The 20,493-nt window shown below is 44.5% G+C and overlaps 3 protein-coding genes and 1 pseudogene across 3 annotated transcripts; all 4 read left to right on the top strand.

The window, feature by feature from the left end:
- Positions 1–1,751: 1,751 nt before the first annotated feature.
- Positions 1,752–3,409, top strand: LOC148064636 (GTPase IMAP family member 9-like; annotated as a pseudogene).
- Positions 3,410–4,584: 1,175 nt separating this feature from the next.
- LOC148064635 (GTPase IMAP family member 4-like) lies at positions 4,585–6,452 on the top strand. Its single transcript, XM_087810041.1, has 2 exons — positions 4,585–4,687; positions 5,028–6,452. The coding sequence occupies exon 2, from the start codon at positions 5,039–5,041 to the stop codon at positions 6,047–6,049; it is 1,011 nt and encodes a 336-aa protein (XP_087666167.1). The 5' UTR covers positions 4,585–4,687; positions 5,028–5,038; the 3' UTR covers positions 6,050–6,452.
- Positions 6,453–7,885: 1,433 nt separating this feature from the next.
- LOC148064634 (GTPase IMAP family member 8-like) lies at positions 7,886–16,353 on the top strand. The gene is made up of 7 exons (XM_087809736.1): positions 7,886–7,977; positions 8,396–9,471; positions 10,364–10,433; positions 11,676–12,664; positions 13,225–13,296; positions 13,642–13,711; positions 14,966–16,353. The coding sequence occupies exons 2-7, from the start codon at positions 8,407–8,409 to the stop codon at positions 15,985–15,987; spliced, it is 3,288 nt and encodes a 1,095-aa protein (XP_087665862.1). The 5' UTR covers positions 7,886–7,977; positions 8,396–8,406; the 3' UTR covers positions 15,988–16,353.
- Positions 16,354–18,169: 1,816 nt separating this feature from the next.
- LOC148064633 (GTPase IMAP family member 4-like) lies at positions 18,170–20,048 on the top strand. Its single transcript, XM_087810040.1, has 2 exons — positions 18,170–18,282; positions 18,623–20,048. Exon 2 carries the CDS (start codon positions 18,634–18,636, stop codon positions 19,783–19,785), a length of 1,152 nt encoding a protein of 383 aa, XP_087666166.1. The 5' UTR covers positions 18,170–18,282; positions 18,623–18,633; the 3' UTR covers positions 19,786–20,048.
- Positions 20,049–20,493: the final 445 nt, after the last annotated feature.

The raw sequence follows: 20,493 nt of genomic DNA, 5'->3' as shown, positions 1-20,493 counted from the left end.
TACCACCATTTCCATGCAATGTTGCACAGGCGTGTCTGCCACGACAACATCAAGGGTCTTGGGTAACTCCGGGCAGGTCTCATCCTCTTCAGAGGTTCCTCCACTGAGAAATTTTTCAACGCAAAACATTTACGGGGTTTATATTAAGTAAGTAAGTAATTTATATTTGTAGATCTTTTCCAGACCGGGGTCAAAAGCCCTTACTCAATAAAATATAAACTTTAAAGGTCAAGATAACACAGAGACTCTTTATCCAAGAGGGAGAGAAACTGGTAAGTCCTTTGAACATTATATATAATATTTATTATTATCCTCAAGTACTACCTGGTCATTGATGTTCTACTCATAACTTGTATAACACTGAGCCGCTAATTCATATCTTCTTAGGTTTAGCTTGTTAGCATCACTATTCAATAGCATGTTAGCTCAAACAGCTCATTTTTACAGCATCTTGACTTTATTCTTTTGTTCCACTGAACGGGGATGAGTTGTGGCAGGTTCTGACCATAGAAGTTCCTCTGATCACAGTTGACCATCGAAATCAGGAACAGAAAGAGGAAGAATAACGTTGATTATTTGACTTGAACCAAAAGCGACACAATTTTATAAATAAATACACATGTTGTCCAGAGTTGTTGTTGTGATAGAGGTTCATTATATTTTGTTATTTTTTGGAATAAATGATTTTAGTCTGATAAAAGAAATGGTAATAATGTATTCCAAGACTTATCGTGTAATTTCATTCTGTGTTTTTAAGGTTCAGCTCCTGAAAGGCAAGTATTATTTTCTTTCTTCAACTTCATTACAATTACGTATTAACAATTATTCAGCTGAAAATAATACAAATATACAAGTGCATCATTTTAGAATTTGTTTTGTTTTCCAGCGGCTGCTCACCAATCTGACCGCAGACAGCTTTGCAGTTCAGGGTCCAGAAGGGGAAATTGTGAAAAATGTGAAAAACATTAAGATGTTACCATGTGTTAATATAGTAATTTAGAATTATTTGTCAAAATACTTAATAAATAACTAAACGAATAATGGAATTTTCATTTTGTCATCATACCATGCGGTAAAACAGCTGTTCCGTTTGTGTGTATTTTATTGTAATATGTTAGAATTGCTCCAAACTTGTCTGTTAGGCAGATGGTAGTGAGATGACTTAGTAATTGACTAGTTTGGCTTGTTGCTTGTTTAACTTATAACTTGAGTTAAAAAATATTTTTGGATGAGGAATATTAAAAGCATACAGTGGATGATGAAAATGTTACAATGGCCTTTATATAATGACATGTTGTGTTATTGTTAGAATTGGTTATGAATCAATGTTGTTTCAATGTTGATAATAACATAGTTGAAACAGCGTTGATTCAATGTCATAATTGATCGAAAATCTCACATTGTTTCAATGTTGATCATAGCGAGCACTTTCAACGTACGTTTCAATGTCAGGTATCAATGTTGAAAGTAACCATCAGCCCGACAATATATCAACGTTGATTCAATGTCGTTTGGCTATCTGTGATGTTTCTCAAGTGATTCATTGAAGCATTTGTTAAACCTTGTTGGTTGATCACGGTGCAAATGTTAATTCCCCACAAAGTAAAGTTCTTTGGTTGGATGTTTGCCGGTATTTTCAATGGCTCATTGTAAAGTTCACATGAGTCATAATAAGGAGATAAACATATTCAAAAAACTGGAAATAATAACAATAACATTGGTCTGTGTGTGTGTTTGCAGGTGTGTTCAAGATGGCAGCAGAACTCCGTCTGGTCCTTCTTGGCATGACTGGATCTGGCAAGAGTTCGTCTGGGAACACCATCCTGGGCCAAAAGAAGTTTCAGTCAGACTGCAGCGTCACTTCTGTCACCAGATGTTGCCAGCTGGAGAGTGCTGAACTGACTTGGGAAGAGGAAGCTTAAGACAGAAACAGCCAGGGGGCGACGATGAGCTCTGTGCGGAAGGTTTCAGTGCTTGATGTGCCTGGTTTTGGGGATACCACCTTCACTGAGGACGAAGTTCGGACGGAGATCGCCAAAAGTGTGACTCTGTCAGCTCCTGGTCCACACGCCTTTGTTCTGGTGGTGCCTGTCGGCCGTTACACTGATCACCAGAACCTGGCCATCAGTGCGATGACGGAGATATTTGGAAGCTGTCCGTCATCACACACTGGTCCTGTTCACCAGAGGTGATGATCTGGAGGACAAGAGCATAGAAACCTTCCTCAGAAAGGCGCCTGACACCCTTAAAGATCTGGTTAACCGGTGCGGAGGGAGGTTCCATGTCTTCAATAACGAAGACAGAAGTTCTGAGCAGGTGAAGAAGCTCCTGGAGAAGGTGGATCGCATGGTGGACATGAGTCCGACAGGGTTTTACACCAACAATATGTTCAAGGCGGCTGAGGCCGCGATCAGAGAGGAGGAGCAGCGGATGAAGCGTCAAGATGAAGAGGAGAAGGAAGGAGGAGCCACCAGGGCCAGAAAACGAGCCTCAGCTGTGAAGCGACAGTCAAAGTCTGGTGACTCGGTGAGTGGAGGAAAGATGAAAAGTCCTCAGACCACGTTCAGGATGGAAGCAGCGAAAGCAGAGTCTGTGCTGAACCAAATCAAAATCATGGTACCTGCTTTAGCAGTTGGTCTGGTGCTTGGGGCTGTAACTGGGGGCCTAGTCGGAGCTGCTATAATAACCAGTGCAATTATTCCAATGGCAGCAGTAGGTGCAGTTGTGGGTGGCTTGGGGGGGGCCATTGCCGCCGAAGGGGCCAACAGTCCGGGGGAGGCCGCCAGACAGGCTTTCACAGAGGTCTTAGCTGTTGGAATTGATGTTATCAAGGAGGTTAAAAAATGTACTAATCGATCAGAAAAAGAGTCTCATGACAAGAAAAATAATAAGAAATAGAAATATGAGAAGGTCTGACTGAGAGCACAGCATACATTATCTTGAAATATCCACAAGTATGAATTTAAAAAAAATCAAACTACTTCATGAATGTTGTGATGTAACTGTCACGTATAGATCCACAGGTGACCTTGAGAACTTCCTGGACCACATGATCCCACATTTGTCTCTTTCTCTTGCTGCACTTTTCTATGTTTACTCGAATCACAAACATATGTAAACCAGAAATAATCGTCCAATAAAAATCATGAATTCTCCTCAGAACTGTCTGGATTTGTCTATTCAAACAATATTTTATTGTCATTTTTATATTTCTCTACATGAATAAATGTTAGATAAGTGTTTCCTCTTGCTACGTCTTCTTCCTCTTATCTTGTCGTGGGGGCAGGATCTTCTGCAGGAAGGTCCAGACTTTTCTCTCCCCTTTGACATGGACCAGCTCTTTCAGGGGGACAGCAAGGTGTTGCTAGACCAGCTGAACATCTCACCCTTGTCCAGGAGAACATCCTGAACTAACTCCTCTCAACATGGAGGAGAGGCAGCTTTGATCCGATTCTTTCCCAGAGGACGTTCTTGTCTCTCTATAGCCAACAGAGAGTAGAGAAACCCTGCAGAGAAAATTAATTGAGCTGCTTGTATCTGCCATTTTGCTCTTCGGGTCACATACCCACCACTCGTCACCTTAGGTGAGGGTAGAGACGTAGATCCAACAGTATACAGAGGGCTTTGTCTTTTGGCTTAGCTCACTTTTTAGGACAACAGAACGGGCTCCCCCTGGACACTTTAACTCATTGTGCTGTGGCAGGATCTCATACCCCAACTCGGAGAGGGGCCCCAGCTCATTCATCTGAGAACCATGGACTCAGATTCAAGAGGTTCTGATTTTCAGGTCGCAAACAGGAACTGAAGGTCATGACCAGATGAAGTCAAAAGTACAACATCATCTGCAAAAATCAGTGACCCCATCCTTAGAAGCAACATACTGGACCCCCTGTACGCCCTGGCTCGTCTAGAAATGTTGTCCATGAAAGTTATGAATAGAATCTGGGATTAAGGACAGTCCTGCTGGATTTCAACCATAACTGGAAGCAAGTCTGACTATGTCAGCTACGCAGACCACGCTCTGCAACTGCTGGTGCAGGGAACAGGCAGTACTTATTAGGGTATCTGATACCCCACACTGCCGGAGCACCCCACAGGACTCCCCGTGGGACATGATTAAATTAGTTCCCAGATCCACTAAACATGTAGACAGGTTGTGCAAACATCTACACACCCTAAAGCACCGTGCCGAGGTTATGAGGTCATTTACAGTTCCACGCGCAAAACAACATTGCTCGTCCGCAATACGAGGTACTACTATCAGACGGACCTCCTCTCCAGGACCCATCAATAGACCTCGCCAGGGAGGCTGAAGAACGCCTTGTTAAACAGAGGGGTGATCACCCCACAACATCCAAGGCCCTCAGTAAGTAAAGGCGGATCTCATCCACGCCCTCAACCCCGACACTGAGAAGTATATGAACTATTTATTGATTTTATATTAAAAAACATACAGTTTTAAAAAGTTTGTCTGTCTTCCCTTGTCAATCAAATATTAATGCATCATGTCGTCTTAGGTGTGTTTACCTGTGACATCAAATTTGAATAACAGAGGCTTAGAATGAAAGCAAAACCATTTTTCTACTCAGCCTTGGTTGCGCCTGAACTCCTCGTTGACGTTTAGAGTCCAGAGAAATAAAAGGACTTGGAGAAAAGACCTGACAGACGATTGATTGAAACCGATCTGGTGAGAAAAGTTGTTTTTATTCTAATATAGTTTGTTGCATTTCTGCGTTCAACAAAATAAAACTGTTAAAAATTGGAGACGTAAACAAAGTTCTGAACATCAATGTAATGTAGCATGAAATACTACATGAAATACTGTTATCTGTAAAAATGTAAAGGTTCAATGAAATGAACATAAAGTATTTAAGAAAATCAAAATCAGTTGAAATCATTTACTTAGATTTGACTCGTAGGATAAAGTTTGGTAAAGACAGGTCAGTGATTAGTCACAGGACTGACATGATGTCACGGTCAAAGAATGTTGTAACAATGAATTGAAACTTGTTTTGTTGGATCTGCAGGTGTGTTCAAAATGGCAGCAGAACTCCGCCTCGTCCTTCTTGGCATGACTGGATCTGGCAAGAGTTCGTCTGGGAACACCATCCTGGGCCAAAAGAAGTTTCAGTCAGGCTGCAGCGACACTTCTGTCACCAGATGTTGCCAGCTGGAGAGTGCTGAACTGACTTGGGAAGATGAAGCTGAAGACAGCAACAGCCAGGGGGCGACGATGAGCTCTGTGCGGAAAGTTTCAGTGCTTGATGTGCCTGGTTTTGGGGATACCACCTTCACTGAGGACGAAGTTCGGACGGAGATCGCCAAAAGTGTGACTCTGTCAGCTCCTGGTCCACACGCCTTTGTTCTGGTGGTGCCTGTCGGCCGTTACACTGATCACCAGAACCTGGCCATCAGTGCGATGACGGAGATGTTTGGAGAGGAAGCTGTCCGTCATCACACACTGGTCCTGTTCACCAGAGGTGATGATCTGGAGGACAAGAGCATAGAAACCTTCCTCAGAAAGGCGCCTGACACCCTTAAAGATCTGGTTAACCGGTGTGGAGGGAGGTTCCATGTCTTCAATAACAAAGACAGAAGTTCTGAGCAGGTGAAGAAGCTCCTGGAGAAGGTGGATCGCATGGTGGACATGAGTCCGACAGGGTTTCACACCAACGATACGTTCAAGGCGGCTGAGACCGCGATCAGAGAGGAGGAGCAGCGGATGAAGCGTCAAGATGAAGAGGAGAAGGAAGGAGGAGCCACCAGGGCCAGTAAACGAGCGTCAGCTGTGAAGCGACAGTCAAAGTCTGGTGACTCGGTGAGTGGAGGAAAGATGAAAAGTCCTCAGACCATGTTCAGGAAGGAAGCAGCGAAAGCAGAGTCTCTGCTGAACCGAATCAAAATCATGGTACCTGCTTTCCCAGTTGGTCTGGTGCTTGGGGCTGTAACTGGGGGCCTAGTCGGATCTGCTATAAAAACCGGTGCAATTATTCCAATGGCAGCAGTAGGTGCAGTTGTGGGTGGCTTGGGGGGACCATTGCCGCCATAGGGGCCAACAGTCCGGGGGAGGCCGCCAGACTGGCTTTCACAGATGTCTATGCTGTTGGAATTGATGTTATCAAGGAGGTTAAAAAAAATTCTAATCGATCAGAAAAAGAGTCTCATGACAAGAAAAATAATAAGAAATAGAAATATGAGAAGGTCTGACTGAGAGCACAGCATACATTATCTTGAAATATCCACAAGTATGAATTTAAAAAAAATCAAACTACTTCATGAATGTTGTGATGTAACTGTCACGTATAGATCCACAGGTGACCTGAGAACTTCCTGGACCACATGATCCCACATTTGTCTCTTTCTCTTGCTGCACTTTTCTATGTTTAATCGAATCACAAACATATGTAAACCAGAAATAATCGTCCAATAAAAATCATGAATTCTCCTCAGAACTGTCTGGATTTGTCTATTCAAACAATATTTTATCGTCATTTTTATATTTCTCTACATGAATAAATGTTAGAAAAGTGTTTCCTCTTGCTACGTCTTCTTCCTCTTATCTTGTCGTGGGGTCAGGATCTTCTGCAGGAAGGTCCAGACTTTTCTCTCCCCTTGAACATGGACCAGCTCTTTCAGGGGGACAGCAAGGTGTTGCTAGACCAGCTGAACACCTCACCCTTGTCCAGGAGAACATCCTGAACTAACTCCTCTCAACATGGAGGAGAGGCAGCTTTGATCCGATTCTTTCCCAGAGGACGTTCTTGTCTCTCTATAGCCAACAGAGAGTAGAGAAACCCTGCAGAGAAAATTAATTGAGCTGCTTGTATCTGCCATTTTGCTCTTCGGGTCACATACCCACCACTCGTCACCTTAGGTGAGGGTAGAGACGTAGATCCACCAGTTTACAGAGAGCTTTGTCTTTTGGCTTAGCTCACTTTTTAGGACAACAGAACAGGCTCCCCCTGGACACTTTAACTCATTGTGCTGTGGCAGGATCTCATACCCCATCTCGGAGAGGGGCCCCAGCTCATTCATCTGAGAACCATGGAGTCAGATTCAAGAGGTTCTGATTTTCAGGTCGCAAACAGGAACTGAAAGTCATGACCCAATGAAGTCAACAGTACAACATCATCTGCAAAAATCAGTGACCCCATCCTTAGAAGCAACATACTGGACCCCCTGTACGCCCTGGCTCGTCTAGAAATGTTGTCCATGAAAGTTATGAATAGAATCTGGGATTAAGGACAGTCCTGCTGGATTTCAACCATAACTGGAAGCAAGAATGACTATGTCAGCTACGCAGACCACGCTCTGCAACTGCTGGTGCAGGGAACAGGCAGCACTTATTAGGGTATCTGATACCCCACACTGCCTGAGCACCCCACAGGACTCCCCGTGGGACATGATTAAATTAGTTCCCAGATCCACTAAACATGTAGACAGGTTGTGCAAACATCTACACACCCTAAAGCACGGTGCCGAGGTTATGAGGTCATTTACAGTTCCACGCGCAAAACAACATTGTTCGTCCACAATACGAGGTTCGACTATCAGACGGACCTCCTCTCCAGGACCCCTCAATAGACCTCCCCAGGGAGGCTGAAGAACGCCTTGTCAAACAGAGGGGTGATCACCCCACAACATCCAAGGCCCTCAGTAAGTACGTGCAAATCTCATGGACGCCCTCAACCCCGACACTGAGAAGTATATTAACTATTTACTGATGTTATATTAAAAAACATACAGTTTTAAAAAGTTTGTCTGTCTTCCCTTGTCAATCAAATATTAATTCATCATGTCGTCTTAGGCGTGTTTACCTGTGACGTCAAATTTGAATAACAGAGGCTTAGAATGAAAGCAAAACCATTTTTCTACTCAGCCTTGGTTGCGCCTGAACTCCTCGTTGACGTTTAGAGTCCAGAGAAATAAAAGGACTTGGAGAAAAGACCTGACAGACGATTGATTGAAACTGATCTGGTGAGAAAAGTCGTTTTTATTCTAATATAGTTTGTTGCATTTCTGTGTTCATCAAAATAAAAATCGGAGACGTAAACAATATCTGAACGTCACATTAAAGGTTTGTTCACGTACGTACGTTAATGTCCTGCTGTTGTCAAATGAAATATGAAATACTACATGAAATACTTTTATCTGTAAAAATGTAAAGGTTAAATAAAATGAACATATTGGAAAAAAACTATTTCAATAAAGTTTTACCTTACATTACACATTAAAGAAAATCAAAATCAGTTGAAACTTTTTACGTTTACTTAGATTTGACTCGTAGGATAAAGTTTGGTAAAGACAGGTCAGTGATTAGTCACAGGACTGACATGATGTCACGACCAAAGAATGTTGTAACAATGAAAACAAACTTGTTTTGTTGGATCTGCAGGTGTGTTCAAGATGGCAGCAGAACTCCGCCTGGTCCTTCTTGGCATGACTGGATCTGGCAAGAGTTCGTCTGGGAACACCATCCTGGGCCAAAAGAAGTTTCAGTCAGGCTGCAGCGTCACTTCTGTCACCAGATGTTGCCAGCTGGAGAGTGCTGAACTGACTTGGGAAGATGAAGCTGAAGACAGCAACAGCCAGGGGGCGACGATGAGCCCTGTGCGGAAAGTTTCAGTGATTGATGTGCCTGGTTTTGGGGATACCACCTTCACTGAGGACGAAGTTCGGATGGAGATCGCCAAAAGTGTGACTCTGTCAGCTCCTGGTCCACACGCCTTTGTTCTGGTGGTGCATGTCGGCCGTTACACTGATCACCAGAACCAGGCCATCAGTGCGATGACGGAGATGTTTGGAGAGGAAGCTGTCCGTCATCACACACTGGTCCTGTTCACCAGAGGTGATGATCTGGAGGACAAGAGCATAGAAACCTTCCTCAGAGAGACGCCTGACACCCTTAAAGATCTGGTTAACCGGTGTGGAGGGAGGTTCCATGTCTTCAATAACAAAGACAGAAGTTCTGAGCAGGTGAAGAAGCTCCTGGAGAAGGTGGATCGCATGGTGGACATGAGTCTGACAGGGTTTTACACCAACGATACGTTCAAGGCGTCTGAGGCCGCGATCAGAGAGGAGGAGCAGCGGATGAAGCGTCAAGATGAAGAGGAGAAGGAAGGAGGAGCCACCAGGGCCAGAAAACGAGCGTCAGCTGTGAAGCGACAGTCAAAGTCTGGTGACTCGGTGAGTGGAGGAAAGATGAAAAGTCCTCAGACCACGTTCAGGATGGAAGCAGCGAAAGCAGAGTCTGTGCTGAACCAAATCAAAATCATGGTACCTGCTTTAGCAGTTGGTCTGGTGCTTGGGGCTGTAACTGGGGGCCTAGTCGGATCTGCTATAAAAACCAGTGCAATTATTCCAATGGCAGCAGTAGGTGCAGTTGTGGGTGGCTTGGGGGGGGCCATTGCCGCCGAAGGGGCCAACAGTCCGGGGGAGGCCGCCAGACTGGCTTTTACAGATGTCTTAGCTGTTTGAATTGATGTTATCAAGGAGGTTAAAAAATGTACTAATCGATCAGAAAAAGAGTCTCATGACAAGAAAAATAATAAGAAATAGAAATATGAGAAGGTCTGACTGAGAGCACAGCATACATTATCTTGAAATATCCACAAGTATGAATTTAAAAAAAATCAAACTACTTCATGAATGTTGTGATGTAACTGTCACGTATAGATCCACAGGTGACCTTGAGAACTTCCTGGACCACATGATCCCACATTTGTCTCTTTCTCTTGCTGCACTTTTCTATGTTTACTCGAATCACAAACATATGTAAACCAGAAATAATCGTCCAATAAAAATCATGAATTCTCCTCAGAACTGTCTGGATTTGTCTATTCAAACAATATTTTATTGTCATTTTTATATTTCTCTACATGAATAAATGTTAGAAAAGTGTTTCCTCTTGCTACGTCTTCTTCTTCTTATCTTGTCGTGGGGGCAGGATCTTCCGCAGGAAGGTCCAGACTTTTCTCTCCCCTTGAACATGGACCAGCTCTTTCAGGGGGACAGCAAGGTGTTGCTAGACCAGCGGAACATCTCACCCTTGTCCAGGAGATCATCCTGAACTAACTCCTCTCAACATGTAGGAGAGGCAGCTTTGATCCGATTCTTTCCCAGAGGACGTTCTTGTCTCTCTATAGCCAACAGAGAGTAGAGAAACCCTGCAGAGAAAATTAATTGAGCTGCTTGTATCTGCCATTTTGCTCTTCGGGTCACATACCCACCACTCGTCACCTTAGGTGAGGGTAGAGACGTAGATCCAACAGTATACAGAGGGCTTTGTCTTTTGGCTTAGCTCACTTTTTAGGACAACAGAACAGGCTCCCCCTGGACACTTTAACTCATTGTGCTGTGGCAGGATCTCATACCCCAACTCGGAGAGGGGCCCCAGCTCATTCATCTGAGAACCATGGACTCAGATTCAAGAGGTTCTGATTTTCAGGTCGCAAACAGGAACTGAAAGTCATGACCCAATGAAGTCAACAGTACAACATCATCTGCAAAAATCAGTGACCCCATCCTTAGAAGCAACATACTGGACCCCCTGTACGCCCTGGCTCGTCTAGAAATGTTGTCCATGAAAGTTATGAATAGAATCTGGGATTAAGGACAGTCCTGCTGGATTTCAACCATAACTGGAAGCAAGTCTGACTATGTCAGCTACGCAGACCACGCTCTGCAACTGCTGGTGCAGGGAACAGGCAGTACTTATTAGGGTATCTGATACCCCACACTGCCGGAGCACCCCACAGGACTCCCCGTGGGACATGATTCAATTAGTTCCCAGATCCACTAAACATGTAGACAGGTTGTGCAAACATCTACACACCCTAAAGCACCGTGCCGAGGTTATGAGGTCATTTACAGTTCCACGCGCAAAACAACATTTTTCTTCCGCAATACGAGGTACTACTATCAGACGGACCTCCTCTCCAGGACCCCTCAATAGACCTCGCCAGGGAGGCTGAAGAACGCCTTGTTAAACAGAGGGGTGATCACCCCACAACATCCAAGGCCCTCAGTAAGTAAAGGCGGATCTCATCCACGCCCTCAACCCCGACACTGAGAAGTATATTAACTATTTACTGATGTTATATTAAAAAACATACCGTTTTAAAAAGTTTGTCTGTCTTCCCTTGTCAATCAAATATTAATGCATCATGTCGTCTTAGGCGTGTTTACCTGTGACATCAAATTTGAATAACAGAGGCTTAGAATGAAAGCAAAACCATTTTTCTACTCAGCCTTGGTTGCGCCTGAACTCCTCGTGGACGTTTAGAGTCCAGAGAAATAAAAGGACTTGGAGAAAAGACCTGACAGACGATTGATTGAAACTGATCTGGTGAGAAAAGTCGTTTTTATTCTAATATAGTTTGTTGCATTTCTGTGTTCAACAAAATAAAACTGTTAAAAATTGGAGACGTAAACAAAGTTCTGAACATCAAAGTAATGTAGCATGAAATACTGTTATCTGTAAAAATGTAAAGGTTCAATGAAATGAACATAACATATTAAAGAAAATCAAAATCAGTTGAAATCGTTTACTTAGATTTGACTCGTAGGATAAAGTTTGGTAAAGACAGGTCAGTGATTAGTCACAGGACTGACATGATGTCACGGTCAAAGAATGTTGTAACAATGAATTGAAACTTGTTTGGTTGGATCTGCAGGTGTGTTCAAGATGGCAGCAGAACTCCGTCTGGTCCTTCTTGGCATGACTGGATCTGGCAAGAGTTCGTCTGGGAACACCATCCTGGGCCAAAAGAAGTTTCAGTCAGGCTGCAGCGCCACTTCTGTCACCAGATGTTGCCAGCTGGAGAGTGCTGAACTGACTTGGGACGATGAAGCTGAAGACAGCAACAGCCAGGGGGCGACGATGAGCTCTGTGCGGAAAGTTTCAGTGATTGATGTGCCTGGTTTTGGGGATACCACCTTCACTGAGGAGCAAGTTCGGACAGAGATCGCCAAAAGTGTGACTCTGTCAGCTCCTGGTCCACACGCCTTTGTTCTGATGGTGCCTGTCGGCCGTTACACTGATCACCAGAACCTGGCCATCAGTGCGATGACGGAGATATTTGGAGAGGAAGCTGTCCGTCATCACACACTGGTCCTGTTCACCAGAGGTGATGATCTGGAGGACAAGAGCATAGAAACCTTCCTCAGAGAGGCACCTGCACCCCTTAAAGATCTGGTTAACCGGTGCGGAGGGAGGTTCCATGTCTTCAATAACAAAGACAGAAGTTCTGAGCAGGTGAAGAAGCTCCTGGAGAAGGTGGATCGCATGGTGGACATGAGTCCGACAGGGTTTTACACCAACGATACGTTCAAGGCGGCTGAGGCCGCGATCAGAGAGGAGGAGCAGCGGATGAAGCGTCAAGATGAAGAGGAGAAGGAAGGAGGAGCCACCAGGGCCAGAAAACGAGCCTCAGCTGTGAAGCGACAGTCAAAGTCTGGTGACTCGGTGAGTGGAGGAAAGATGAAAAGTCCTCAGACCACGTTCAGGATGGAAGCAGCGAAAGCAGAGCCTGTGCTGAACCAAATCAAAATCATGGTAACTGCTTTAGCAGTTGGTCTGGTGCTTGGGGCTGTAACTGGGGGCCTAGTCGGATCTGCTATAATAACCAGTGCAATTATTCCAATGGCAGCAGTAGGTGCAGTTGTGGGTGGCTTGGGGGGACCATTGCCGCCGAAGGGGCCAACAGTCCGGGGGAGGCCGCCAGACAGGCTTTCACAGATGTCTTAGCTGTTGGAATTGATGTTATCAAGGAGGTTAAAAAATGTACTAATCGATCAGAAAAAGAGTCTCATGACAAGAAAAATAATAAGAAATAGAAATATGAGAAGGTCTGACTGAGAGCACAGCATACATTATCTTGAAATATCCACAAGTATGAATTTTAAAAAAATCAAACTACTTCATGAATGTTGTGATGTAACTGTCACGTATAGATCCACAGGTGACCTGAGAACTTCCTGGACCACATGATCCCACATTTGTCTCTTTCTCTTGCTGCACTTTTCTATGTTTACTCGAATCACAAACATATGTAAATCAGAAATAATCGTCCAATAAAAATCATGAATTCTCCTCAGAACTGTCTGGATTTGTCTATTCAAACAATATTTTATTGTCATTTTTATATTTCTCTACATGAATAAATGTTAGATAAGTGTTTCCTCTTGCTACGTCTTCTTCCTCTTATCTTGTCGTGGGGTCAGGATCTTCTGCAGGAAGGTCCAGACTTTTCTCTCCCCTTTGACATGGACCAGCTCTTTCAGGGGGACAGCAAGGTGTTGCTAGACCAGCTGAACATCTCACCCTTGTCCAGGAGAACATCCTGAACTAACTCCTCTCAACATGGAGGAGAGGCAGCTTTGATCCGATTCTTTCCCAGAGGACGTTCTTGTCTCTCTATAGCCAACAGAGAGTAGAGAAACCCTGCAGAGAAAATTAATTGAGCTGCTTGTATCTGCCATTTTGCTCTTCGGGTCACATACCCACCACTCGTCACCTTAGGTGAGGGTAGAGACGTAGATCCAACAGTATACAGAGAGCTTTGTCTTTTGGCTTAGCTCACTTTTTAGGACAACAGAACGGGCTCCCCCTGGACACTTTAACTGATTGTGCTTTGGCAGGATCTCATACCCCAACTCGGAGAGGGGCCCCAGCTCATTCATCTGAGAACCATGGACTCAGATTCAAGAGGTTCTGATTTTCAGGTCGCAAACAGGAACTGAAAGTCATGACCCAATGAAGTCAACAGTACAACATCATCTGCAAAAATCAGTGACCCCATTATAATAAGCAACAAACTGGACCCCCTGTACGCCCTGGCTGGTCTAGAAATGTTGTCCATGAAAGTTATGAATAGAATCTGGGATTAAGGACAGTCCTGCTGGATTTCAACCATAACTGGAAGCAAGTCTGACTATGTCAGCTACGCAGACCACGCTCTGCAACTGCTGGTGCAGGGAACAGGCAGTACTTATTAGGGTATCTGATACCCCACACTGCCGGAGCACCCCACAGGACTCCCCGTGGGACATGATTCAATTAGTTCCCAGATCCATTAAACATGTAGACAGGTTGTGCAAACATCTACACACCCTAAAGCACCGTGCCGAGGTTATGAGGTCATTTACAGTTCCACGCGCAAAACAACATTGTTCGTCCGCAATACGAGGTACTACTATCAGACGGACCTCCTCTCCAGGACCCCTCAATAGACCTCGCCAGGGAGGCTGAAGAACGCCTTGTTAAAAAGAGGGGTGATCACCCCACAACATCCAAGGCCCTCAGTAAGTACGTGCAAATCTCATGGACGCCCTCAACCCCGACAATGACAAGTATATTAACTATTTACTGATGTTATATTAAAAAACATACAGTTTTAAAAAGTTTGTTTGTCTTCCCTTGTCAATCAAATATTAATTCATCATGTCGTCTTAGGCGTGTTTACCTGTGACGTCAAATTTGAATAACAGAGGCTTAGAATGAAAGCAAAACCATTTTTCTACTCAGCCTTGGTTGCGCCTGAACTCCTCGTTGACGTTTAGAGTCCAGAGAAATAAAAGGACTTGGAGAAAAGACCTGACAGACGATTGATTGAAACTGATCTGGTGAGAAAAGTTGTTTTTATTCTAATATAGTTTGTTGCATTTCTGCGTTCAACAAAATAAAACTGTTAAAAATTGGAGACGTAAACAAAGTTCTGAACATCAAAGTAATGTAGCATGAAATACTACATGAAATACTGTTATCTGTAAAAATGTAAAGGTTCAATGAAATGAACATAACATATTAAAGAAAATCAAAATCAGTTGAAATCATTTACTTAGATTTGACTCGTAGGATAAAGTTTGGTAAAGACAGGTCAGTGATTAGTCACAGGACTGACATGATGTCACGGTCAAAGAATGTTGTAACAATGAATTGAAACTTGTTTGGTTGGATCTGCAGGTGTGTTCAAAATGGCAGCAGAACTCCGCCTCGTCCTTCTTGGCATGACTGGATCTGGCAAGAGTTCGTCTGGGAACACCATCCTGGGCCAAAAGAAGTTTCAGTCAGGCTGCAGCGTCACTTCTGTCACCAGATGTTGCCAGCTGGAGAGTGCTGAACTGACTTGGGAAGATGAAGCTGAAGACAGCAACAGCCAGGGGGCGACGATGAGCTCTGTGCGGAAAGTTTCAGTGATTGATGTGCCTGGTTTTGGGGATACCACCTTCACTGAGGACGAAGTTCGGACGGAGATCGCCAAAAGTGTGACTCTGTCAGCTCCTGGTCCACACGCCTTTGTTCTGGTGGTGCCTGTCGGCCGTTACACTGATCACCAGAACCGGGCCATCAGTGCGATGACGGAGATGTTTGGAGATGAAGCTGTCCGTCATCACACACTGGTCCTGTTCACCAGAGGTGATGATCTGGAGGACAAGAGCATAGAAACCTTCCTCAGAAAGGCGCCTGACACCCTTAAAGATCTGGTTAACCGGTGTGGAGGGAGGTTCCATGTCTTCAATAACAAAGACAGAAGTTCTGAGCAGGTGAAGAAGCTCCTGGAGAAGGTGGATCACATGGTGGACATGAGTCCGACAGGGTTTTACACCAACGATACGTTCAAGGCGGCTGAGGCCGCGATCAGAGAGGAGGAGCAGCGGATGAAGCGTCAAGATGAAGAGGAGAAGGAAGGAGGAGCCACCAGGGCCAGAAAAAGAGCCTCAGCTGTGAAGCGACAGTCAAAGTCTGGTAACTCGGTGAGTGGAGGAAAGATGAAAAGTCCTCAGACCACGTTCAGGAAGGAAGCAGCGAAAGCAGAGTCTCTGCTGAACCAAATCAAAATCATGGTACCTGCTTTCCCAGTTGGTCTGGTGCTTGGGGCTGTAACTGGGGGCCTAGTCGGAGCTTCTATAAAAACCGGTGCAATTATTCCAATGGCAGCAGTAGGTGCAGTTGTGGGTGGCTTCGGGGGACCATTGCCGCCATAGGGGCCAACAGTCAGAGGGAGGCCGCCAGACAGGCTTTCACAGATGTCTATGCTGTTGGAATTGATGTTATCAAGGAGGTTAAAAAAAATTCTAATCGATCAGAAAAAGAGTCTCATGACAAGAAAAATAATAAGAAATAGAAATATGAGAAGGTCTGACTGAGAGCACAGCATACATTATCTTGAAATATCCACAAGTATGAATTTAAAAAAAATCAAACTACTTCATGAATGTTGTGATGTAACTGTCACGTATAGATCCACAGGTGACCTGAGAACTTCCTGGACCACATGATCCCACATTTGTCTCTTTCTCTTGCTGCACTTTTCTATGTTTACTCGAATCACAAACATATGTAAACCAGAAATAATCGTCCAATAAAAATCATGAATCCTCAGAACTGTCTTGATTTGTCTATTCAAACAATATTTTATCGTCATTTTTATATTTCTCTACATGAATAAATGTTAGATAAGTGTTTCCTCTTGCTACGTCTTCTTCCTCTTATCTTGTCGTGGGGGCAGGATCTTCTGCAGGAAGGTCCAGACTTTTCTCTCCCCTTGAACATGGACCAGCTCTTTCAGGGGGACAGCAAGGTGTTGCTAGACCAGCTGAACATCTCACCCTTGTCCAGGAGAACATCCTGAACTAACTCCTCTCAACATGTAGGAGAGGCAGCTTTGATCTGATTCTTTCCCAGAGGACGTTCTTGTCTCTCTATAGCCAACAGAGAGTAGAGAAACCCTGCAGAGAAAATTAATTGAGCTGCTTGTATCTGCCATTTTGCTCTTCGGGTCACATACCCACCACTCGTCACCTTAGGTGAGGGTAGAGACGTAGATCCACCAGTTTACAGAGAGCTTTGTCTTTTGGCTTAGCTCACTTTTTAGGACAACAGAACAGGCTCCCCCTGGACACTTTAACTCATTGTGCTGTGGCAGGATCTCATACCCCAACTCGGAGAGGGGCCCCAGCTCATTCATCTGAGAACCATGGACTCAGATTCAAGAGGTTCTGATTTTCAGGTCGCAAACAGGAACTGAAGGTCATGACCTGATGAAGTCAACAGTACAACATCATCTGCAAAAATCAGTGACCCCATCCTTAGAAGCAACATACTGGACCCCCTGTACGCCCTGGCTCGTCTAGAAATGTTGTCCATGAAAGTTATGAATAGAATCTGGGATTAAGGACAGTCCTGCTGGATTTCAACCATAACTGGAAGCAAGTCTGACTATGTCGGCTACGCAGACCACGCTCTGCAACTGCTGGTGCAGGGAACAGTCAGCACTTATTAGGGTATCTGATACCCCACACTGCTGGAGCACCCCACAGGACTCCCCGTGGGACATGATAGTTCCCAGATCCACTAAACATGTAGACAGGTTGTGCAAACATCTACACACCCTAAAGCACTGTGCCGAGGTTATGAGGTCATTTACAGTTCCACGCGCAAAACAACATTGTTCGTCCGCAATACGAGGTTCGACTATCAGACGGACCTCCTCTCCAGGACCCCTCAATAGACCTCGCCAGGGAGATGGCAAGATCCCCTTGTTAACCAGAGGGGTGATCACCCCACAACATCCAAGGCCCTCAGTAAGTACGTGCGGATCTCATCAACGCCCTCAACCTCAGAAGTATATGAATATTTACTGATGTTATATTAAATAACATACAGTTTAAAATAGTTAATCTGTCTCCCCTTGTCAATCAAATATTAATGCATCATGTCGTTGTAGGGGTTTTCTGTTCCGAGGAACCGACCCCTCCCCAGCCTCATACGTGGTGGTGGATAAGAAAGACAGACTCAGTATTGAGTTCAATAGAAAAAATGCTCTTTTAGTGAATTATGCCGAAGTCCGAGACAAGAACTTATGTGATCACAAACGCTAGCAAGAGAGAGATCTATCGCAGACATCTTAAAAAGCCAGAACGCAAAAATCTCACAAAATGGTGGATCTTTATTGTAGAATATTCAGGTTAACGCCTCTAGTCAAATGTGAATGTAGGATTGGTCAGTGGCTGTAAACACTTGATTCTAAGATGGGCGCCGCACGTGGCTGTAAATGTAGATGATTGATTACAGTAAAGTTGTCATATCTTTACAACGTCCAGGTTTTAGGCGTGTTTACCTGTGACGTCAAATTTGAATAACAGAGGCTCAGAATGAAAGCAAAACCATTTTTCTACTCAGCCTTGGTTGCGCCTGAACTCCTCGTGGACGTTTAGAGTCCAGAGAAATAAAAGGACTTGGAGAAAAGACCTGACAGACGATTGATTGAAACTGATCTGGTGAGAAAAGTCGTTTTTATTCTAATATAGTTTGTTGCATTTCTGCGTTCAACAAAATAAAACTGTTAAAAATTGGAGACGTAAACAAAGTTCTGAACATCAAAGTAATGTAGCATGAAATACTACATGAAATACTGTTATCTGTAAAAATGTAAAGGTTCAATGAAATGAACATAACATATTAAAGAAAATCAAAATCAGTTGAAATCATTCACTTAGATTTGACTCGTAGGATAAAGTTTGGTAAAGACAGGTCAGTGATTAGTCACAGGACTGACATGATGTCACGGTCAAAGAATGTTGTAACAATGAATTGAAACTTGTTTGGTTGGATCTGCAGGTGTGTTCAAGATGGCAGCAGAACTCCGCCTGGTCCTTTTTGGCATGACTGGATCTGGCAAGAGTTCGTCTGGGAACACCATCCTGGGCCAAAAGAAGTTTCAGTCAGGCTGCAGCGACACTTCTGTCACCAGATGTTGCCAGCTGGAGAGTGCTGAACTGACTTGGGAAGAGGAAGCTGAAGACAGCAGTAGCCAGGGGGCGACGATGAGCTCTGTGCGGAAAGTTTCAGTGATTGATGTGCCTGGTTTTGGGGATACCACCTTCACTGAGGACGAAGTTCGGACGGAGATCGCCAAAAGTGTGACTCTGTCAGCTCCTGGTCCACACGCCTTTGTTCTGGTGGTGCCTGTCGGCCGTTACACTGATCACCAGAACCTGGCCATCAGTGCGATGACGGAGATGTTTGGAGAGGAAGCTGTCCGTCATCACACACTGGTCCTGTTCACCAGAGGTGATGATCTGGAGGACAAGAGCATAGAAACCTTCCTCAGAAAGGCGCCTGACACCCTTAAAGATCTGGTTAACCGGTGTGGAGGGAGGTTCCATGTCTTCAATAACAAAGACAGAAGTTCTGAGCAGGTGAAGAAGCTCCTGGAGAAGGTGGATCACATGGTGGACATGAGTCCGACAGGGTTTTACACCAACGATATGTTCAAGGCGGCTGAGGCCGCGATTAGAGAGGAGGAGCAGCGGATGAAGCGTCAAGATGAAGAGGAGAAGGAAGGAGGAGCCACCAGGGCCAGAAAACGAGCATCAGCTGTGAAGCGACAGTCAAAGTCTGGTGACTCGGTGAGTGGAGGAAAGATGAAAAGTCCTCAGACCATGTTCAGGAAGGAAGCAGCGAAAGCAGAGTCTCTGCTGAACCAAATCAAAATCATGGTACCTGCTTTCCCAGTTGGTCTGGTGCTTGGGGCTGTAACTGGGGGGCTAGTCGGAGCTGCTATAAAAACCGGTGCAATTATTCCAATGGCAGCAGTAGGTGCAGTTGTGGGTGGCTTGGGGGGGACCATTGCCGCCATAGGGGCCAACAGTCCGGGGGAGGCCGCCAGACTGGCTTTCACAGATGTCTATGCTGTTGGAATTGATGTTATCAAGGAGGTTAAAAAAAATTCTAATCGATCAGAAAAAGAGTCTCATGACAAGGAAAATAATAAGAAATAGAAATATGAGAAGGTCTGACTGAGAGCACAGCATACATTATCTTGAAATATCCACAAGTATGAATTTAAAAAAAATCAAACTACTTCATGAATGTTGTGATGTAACTGTCACGTATAGATCCACAGGTGACCTGAGAACTTCCTGGACCACATGATCCCACATTTGTCTCTTTCTCTTGCTGCACTTTTCTATGTTTACTCGAATCACAAACATATGTAAACCAGAAATAATCGTCCAATAAAAATCATGAATTCTCCTCAGAACTGTCTGGATTTGTCTATTCAAACAATATTTTATTGTCATTTTTATATTTCTCTACATGAATAAATGTTAGATAAGTGTTTCCTCTTGCTACGTCTTCTTCCTCTTATCTTGTCGTGGGGGCAGGATCTTCTGCAGGAAGGTCCAGACTTTTCTCTCCCCTTGAACATGGACCAGCTCTTTCAGGGGGACAGCAAGGTGTTGCTAGACCAGCTGAACACCTCACCCTTGTCCAGGAGAACATCCTGAACTAACTCCTCTCAACATGGAGGAGAGGCAGCTTTGATCCGATTCTTTCCCAGAGGACGTTATTGTCTCTCTATAGCCAACAGAGAGTAGAGAAACCCTGCAGAGAAAATTAATTGAGCTGCTTGTATCTGCCATTTTGCTCTTCGGGTCACATACCCACCACTCGTCACCTTAGGTGAGGGTAGAGACGTAGAGCCA

Source organism: Callionymus lyra, chromosome 15, assembly GCF_982586985.1.
Source record: "Callionymus lyra chromosome 15, fCalLyr1.hap1.1, whole genome shotgun sequence".
NCBI lineage: Eukaryota > Metazoa > Chordata > Actinopteri > Syngnathiformes > Callionymidae > Callionymus > Callionymus lyra.
This window is presented reverse-complemented; position numbering and strand designations above follow the sequence as displayed.